The sequence below is a fragment of the Citrus sinensis genome, chromosome 2 (assembly GCF_022201045.2).
Source record: "Citrus sinensis cultivar Valencia sweet orange chromosome 2, DVS_A1.0, whole genome shotgun sequence".
Classification (NCBI taxonomy): Eukaryota; Viridiplantae; Streptophyta; class Magnoliopsida; order Sapindales; family Rutaceae; genus Citrus; species Citrus sinensis.
This window is the reverse complement of record NC_068557.1, coordinates 15,550,695-15,556,694: the sequence shown is the minus strand read 5'-3', so window position 1 is coordinate 15,556,694 and position 6,000 is coordinate 15,550,695. Positions and strand designations below refer to the sequence as shown.

The following is a 6,000-nucleotide window of genomic DNA, read 5'->3' as shown; positions in this document are numbered from 1 at the left end:
CAACTTGAATTATCCGGGTTTGTCCGGGTCCAGGCTGGATCTGGGTTTAAATTACCATCCTTATTTCTCACCCATTTTGCACCATCAATGACATCATTTTTCTCACCCATTTTAATTAAAAGGTAATTAAAATTATTTTCAATATAGAATTAGAATAATAAAATAAAATTATTACTCTTATTTTTAATTATTTACAAAAAGATATTTTACATTAAAAAATATAGACAATCACTAGTGACCACTGTTTCCTCGCGTACAATGACATTATTAATCAAAAGGGGCCATGAAGGGTACCATTAGACTTGAAATTGGATGATCTATACAATTATATTCGCAATGCCAGAAAATGGTGACATGTAGAGTTGCACGCCCCTTTCAAAATAATTGCAACCATAATTACGCCATAAAAACACAAGTTACATTACACTACCATCGTCTTTTCAATTTAGAGATCCTCATGATGAGAACCATCAAGGGAATCAAGAGAATACCGTTAAAGATTCAATTGATCCTTTGCACATTCATGGAGGCTCAATTACAAGAGTTAGAGCCAAAAAGATGCAAGCTGCTTTAAATGGATTAATTGAGAAAATATGGATTGAAAATGTAATTCAAGAAGCAAGACATCATGAATTAGGCTTGGAGAGAAGATAAGGCATTGTGGGCATTATTCAAGCTATTGGGCAACCGAATACACAATTTGGATCCAATGCAAAAAAGGCAAACTCGAAATAAAACTGGTATTGATTAAGTTAGAAGTAATGTGCCAGCTATATTCCGTTGAAAAGATAATTAAATTAACTTTTCAATGCAATTTACAGAGTTCGATTTGGAGTTCTCTAGAAGGAGTTATGACCAATTTATTACAGCTTATTCAGACTTGGGATTTCCAACGACTCTTTTGTTTATTCAACTTCATTTGTTTGTTTTGTTTTAAGTCTGTCAATGTGTAAGGTAAGTCTACCATCAATAATGGTGGGCTAACATTAAGTTTGTCAATGATAGCATTAATTATGGTAGGTTAACATTAAGTTTGTCAATGACTAGCATTACTAATGGTGAGTTGGTGAAGACTTTTGAAGCATTCTTTGACAAACCTATACTTGGAAGGTTGTTCTAATGTTTTCATTTGTATTTTTAGGATCTTGGGTTTCTATTAGCTTATTTAAACTCAGCAACCTTGCTATGTAAGACAATTAGAGATGAATGTTATTTTGAATTTGAAAGATCATTCTTTCTTTGGTTCTTTTGAGAACTAGTGAACTTATCTTTTATTTACATTCTTGTGGCGTTCCAAAATAGACTTATCACTCACCTTCTCTATACCTCTGGTTCATGTTTTCTTAAACATTGGGTCAAGATTTTTGTTTCGCTTAAATCTATTTAGAACTTTCTTGGGAAGTTGAAACTGCAAATTAAGTGTGGGTTTCAAAATTTCATTGTGGGATTCGTTCACCTCATTTGGTTTTTAAAGGCAATGAATATTGAAATGTCGTCTAATCATGGGGTCTTGTTATAGTTGTTTGCATTGGAAGACACATCTATCGCCAACATATCCATTTATCCTACAACATTGCCACCATTACATAGATTGGAGAATTTTGAATCTGTTGATAGTATTTATATTTATGTTCACTCACTTCTACTTTTTAGTGATGGTGCCGTCATTGTTGTCATTGAGGTGCAATAATTTTTAGCAATGTTATTTTGATTTTTTAATGTAATTTACAACTTAAATATTAATTATAATATTCAATTTTAGCCTCGTACGCTTAAATATTACTAATATTCAAGTTCATGGATGGATATCAAATAAATCAAATCCGAAGTATTTTGGATGGATATTATCCAATCTATTTAGATCAAATACTTAGATATCCAACTTGAATGGATTTGTTTGCTCTTCCTAACCGTCAACTCGATTAATAACTGTATTGGGTTCGGTTTTAAAACTCCTAATATGATAACTCATTTATGACACAATTAATTATACTAATTGACTTATATTTTAATTGATAGATATGTGTTGAACTGCCATCTCTATTGTTCTCCATGTCTGATGTTAGTAAGAGAGAATAAATAATAGAAAATACTTATTTTTAGTTTATTTTTACTAAACAAATATTTAAATTATTTTTAAATAGAGTAATTGTTTAGATTTTTTTTTTTACCCTTCTCTCAGATAAGTTAATAAAAGATAGATGTATGCTAATGACTATTTAAATTGTTGGGGTGGAGTAACAAATATCAATTTATTTAAGTGTGCAATTAAATTTATTCTTTTTATTTAAGGACAAAAACTCAACCAAAAGTACAAAACTCATTGTTCAAACAAACAAAAATGATTTTACAAATTCATAAATTAATATTTTATTATTATTAGTAAATAACATATTTTTACTACATAATTAAATAATTGACAGTATGTTAAATAATTATTATGTTACAAAAAAAATTATAAAACATTAACTACATAAAATATGAAATCAAATTTATTTTCGTATTTTATACATTCCATCTACTTGAAATAGTAAAATCTCTTGTATTGAAAAAAAAAAAGATTTTGAGGTTTGAACCCTATTCACATGGGTGAGAGAAAATTGGTTCCCGTTATGTTATATTTATCATTAATTATGGTTAGTAAATAATATACATAATTTAACTATATAATAAATTAGTTAATTTATTAATTAATATCTAAATTTATTAATTTAAATAGATATTAATAAATTGAACAATAAGTCATTTAATTGGAAACCTAATTCAATAGTGTCAAAGAAATTAGAATATTATGAACTTATATGTCATAATTTTAAAACTTTTGATTTTTCTTATTTTGCATGAACAATAGGGACTGTTAATGTTAATAACCCAATAATCTAATCTAAGCCATTATACAACTCTTCGGTTAAATCCAAATCCAAAGGTGAATTTGAAAAAGACAAAAAATGGGGTTCCAAACCCTATATGTAAGATAGCTGGACCCTCTTTTTAAATAGGAAAAAAAATCATATTCTTCGGGGACCAATCTATGTTACAGAATCTGTAACGTACACACCCAATAGGAAGCAGCACACGTGTCCTGAGGAAAGAGAAAAACCGTGCAAATGCAGGCAATATGAGTTGGCTACAGTTGGATCTCTAAGTTACAGAATCTGTAACTTATCCGAAAAATGATATTTATTCCGGGTCAAACCCCAAAACTGATGCAAACGACGCCGTTTCATCTTTTTTTTTTTTCTTTCTCCCTAAAGTGACGTCATTTTGGCTGCTTTCTTTTACTCTTTGTTTGGCATCAAATCCCTTGAACTTCTTTCTTCATCTTTCCTCCTTTCCTCTTCCCTTTCACGGCCACCATCAAACGCACCGTTAGCCCAGCCACCGCCGCAACTTTCTTGAACTTCTTTCCTTCTTCTTCTTCTATAATTATAGGCTACTGTTTGATGTGGCTAGCTGCAGGTATCTGAAGTTCAAGAAATCTGAAGTTCTATCTCTGAGGTTCTATGGTGAAACGAAAATTCGAAGAGAAAGCCGATTCGAGATAATGCATCAGCCGCAAAGTTTTCCTTACCGTACTTGTACTTGATCACAAGGAAAAGTTTCAATGAACTTCACTTACTTGGCATGGCATTTGTCTAGCTTGTTTGCTGAGACGTGATTTTGGATTTTGATCTGTCTACTGATGGGTTCCTTTGATCTCCTATCAATGTTATGTGGCTGTAAAAAGAAAAGTTTGCTTCTCCACATTAGTCAACTTGTTTGTGCCTTGTACTGCTCCTTACTGTTTAGTTTTCTTTCCTCTGTAAATTTTCCTACCCAGCATCGTCTTTGCTTGAGTCAAACGACGTCGTTTTACGCGATTGAAACAAAAAAAAAAAAGAACAAACATCGTCGTTTTAACCAAGTTTCGTGATTTGACCCGGGACAAACATCAGCGCCGAATTTAGCCAGCTCCTATTCTTCGAGGTGGCAAAAGAAAATTGTCAATAAAGCAAAACAGTGAGGGTATTTAGGTAATAAAATATATTCCAAACAAATTCTAGGGTTAATAACGTAATTTCAGAATCAAAAGAATAAGGCGTGACGGTTGCCGCGTAAATGCTCGAAACTACCACCAACCAATCGAAAGGCTGCACTATAAATTTGCCGTCAAACACATTAACTTCTCCACACGAGACTCTCTCTCACTCATTCTCTCTCTCTAAGAAAACGCATACTTGTGCTCACCAAAATTCTGATTTCCGGGAAATAAATTCTTTCATCGCCTAGCAATAATGAAGAAATGTGGACTCTTTGCAGCCTCAGTTGCTGCAGCTTCTGCTACAGCTATATCTGATTCTTCCACCACAAACTTAGCTTGCAATTCAAATTTTCAAGCTTCCCATGAGGTAAATCTTCAAATCCCTTCCTGGGTTTCCCTATTTTTAGATTTTCAAATTTCCCCTTTTGGGAATTGGGTTTCTTTTGTTTCTGTCCGTTTGATTGAATTTTTACTGATTGTTTGCACAGAAAATAGTTTACGGGAATTAGTGTTTAGATCCAGGTTCAATCTTTTTTCTGTCTTCGACTCTTTCTCTCTCTGTTTCTTTGTTAGACAGTTGTTGCTGGAGTCAACCTTTGGATCAAGTGCTTAATTTTGTTGATTCTTTTTTTTTTTTTTAATTCCGTAGATTGTGGATTTATAGTTCTTTTAATTTGTATTTCAGGATGTTTCGTCAAAGAAAGATCATGAGAATTCAACAAAAAGATCATCATCAACAGAAAAATTTGCTCCAAGATTTGATGGGTTGAGGTTTATTGAGACTCTGGTCACTGCTCACAGATGAGAAACAAGAGTTTTTTTTTTTAATTTTTAATTTTTCTGCTGGATTTTTAAAGAGGTGAGAAAAAAATTGTAATTTTTCACGCTCTGTAATAGTAGTTTCACTGAGTAAATTGACCATTTGAGAAGTTTCTTTTATGCTTTGATGACATTTTGATATGCTTTGGTACATTTTGGATCAAAGATGTAAAGTGCGTGTCTCATAGGAATCCTTAATATAAAGCTGCCTTTCATATTTACCCTTTATTGAAAGACCTACTTGTTTCAGTTGACTTGTGGAATTTGACTGCTTTTTAACCATGTAAGCCAATCAAATTAAATGTTCAAAGTTGCATGGTTGGTTGAGTAAAAGCTCATTTTGCTTTAATGTTCCGTCAAGCTGGAATTAGTATACAAGTGTTAATAAAGGTTAACTCGAGTTGTTTGTTACTAATCCATTTTGCAGAATCATTCATTAACTCGAGTTGTTTGTTACTAATCCATTTTGCAGAATCATTCTACTCACCGCTGAATGATAGAGTTTCAATGAACGCATCATCCGTTTCCAGTGAAAGATTATGATCACTGTCCTAACATGTCATGACACCTAAATTAGGCAGATTTTGTAGAAATTCAGGATTAATTGCGGAATTAAAATTAATTAACTTGACTTTGGCCAACGGTGTCCTTGAATATTTCTGGTGATCGAGATGTTGGTTTTATCATTGTAGCGTCTTTCCAAAGTGTGGGAACTGAGAAGTAACTGTCCACTCCATCACTTGATGACATTTCTTCATCACTTTTGGTATGGCATACCTTTATTGCAAGATAGTGAAACCATTGCACTATGCCACCCTGTAAATAAAATATCAATAGCTTTTGAAGTGAACAAGAATTTAATAGTGACAATTTGGGTCAAGATTGGTTTAGCCGATTTGATGCAAATTAAATGAGTTTTGCGTTTAAAAAATTGATTCATTTACTAAATAAGTGAATTCGATTTGATTTGCAAATTAAATGAATTGAATTTGGGTTTGGAGCATTGTTTCGTTTATTCGTTGAGGATTCTTTTGATAAATATGTTATAAATGAATCGAATACGATCTATTTATTTAAAATTCGTTTAATTGAATTACTTATTTATCCTTAAAATGTATGAAAAAATTTAAAATTTGAAGGCTAATATAGTAGTTATAAAT

The 6,000-nt window shown here is 31.9% G+C and overlaps 1 protein-coding gene across 1 annotated transcript; it reads left to right on the top strand.

Annotated features, from left to right (window-relative positions):
• Window positions 1-4,149: 4,149 nt before the first annotated feature.
• Window positions 4,150-5,068, top strand: LOC102607507 (uncharacterized). Its single transcript, XM_006470065.4, has 2 exons — window positions 4,150-4,388; window positions 4,707-5,068. The coding sequence occupies exons 1-2, from the start codon at window positions 4,275-4,277 to the stop codon at window positions 4,824-4,826; spliced, it is 234 nt and encodes a 77-aa protein (XP_006470128.1). The 5' UTR covers window positions 4,150-4,274; the 3' UTR covers window positions 4,827-5,068.
• Window positions 5,069-6,000: the final 932 nt, after the last annotated feature.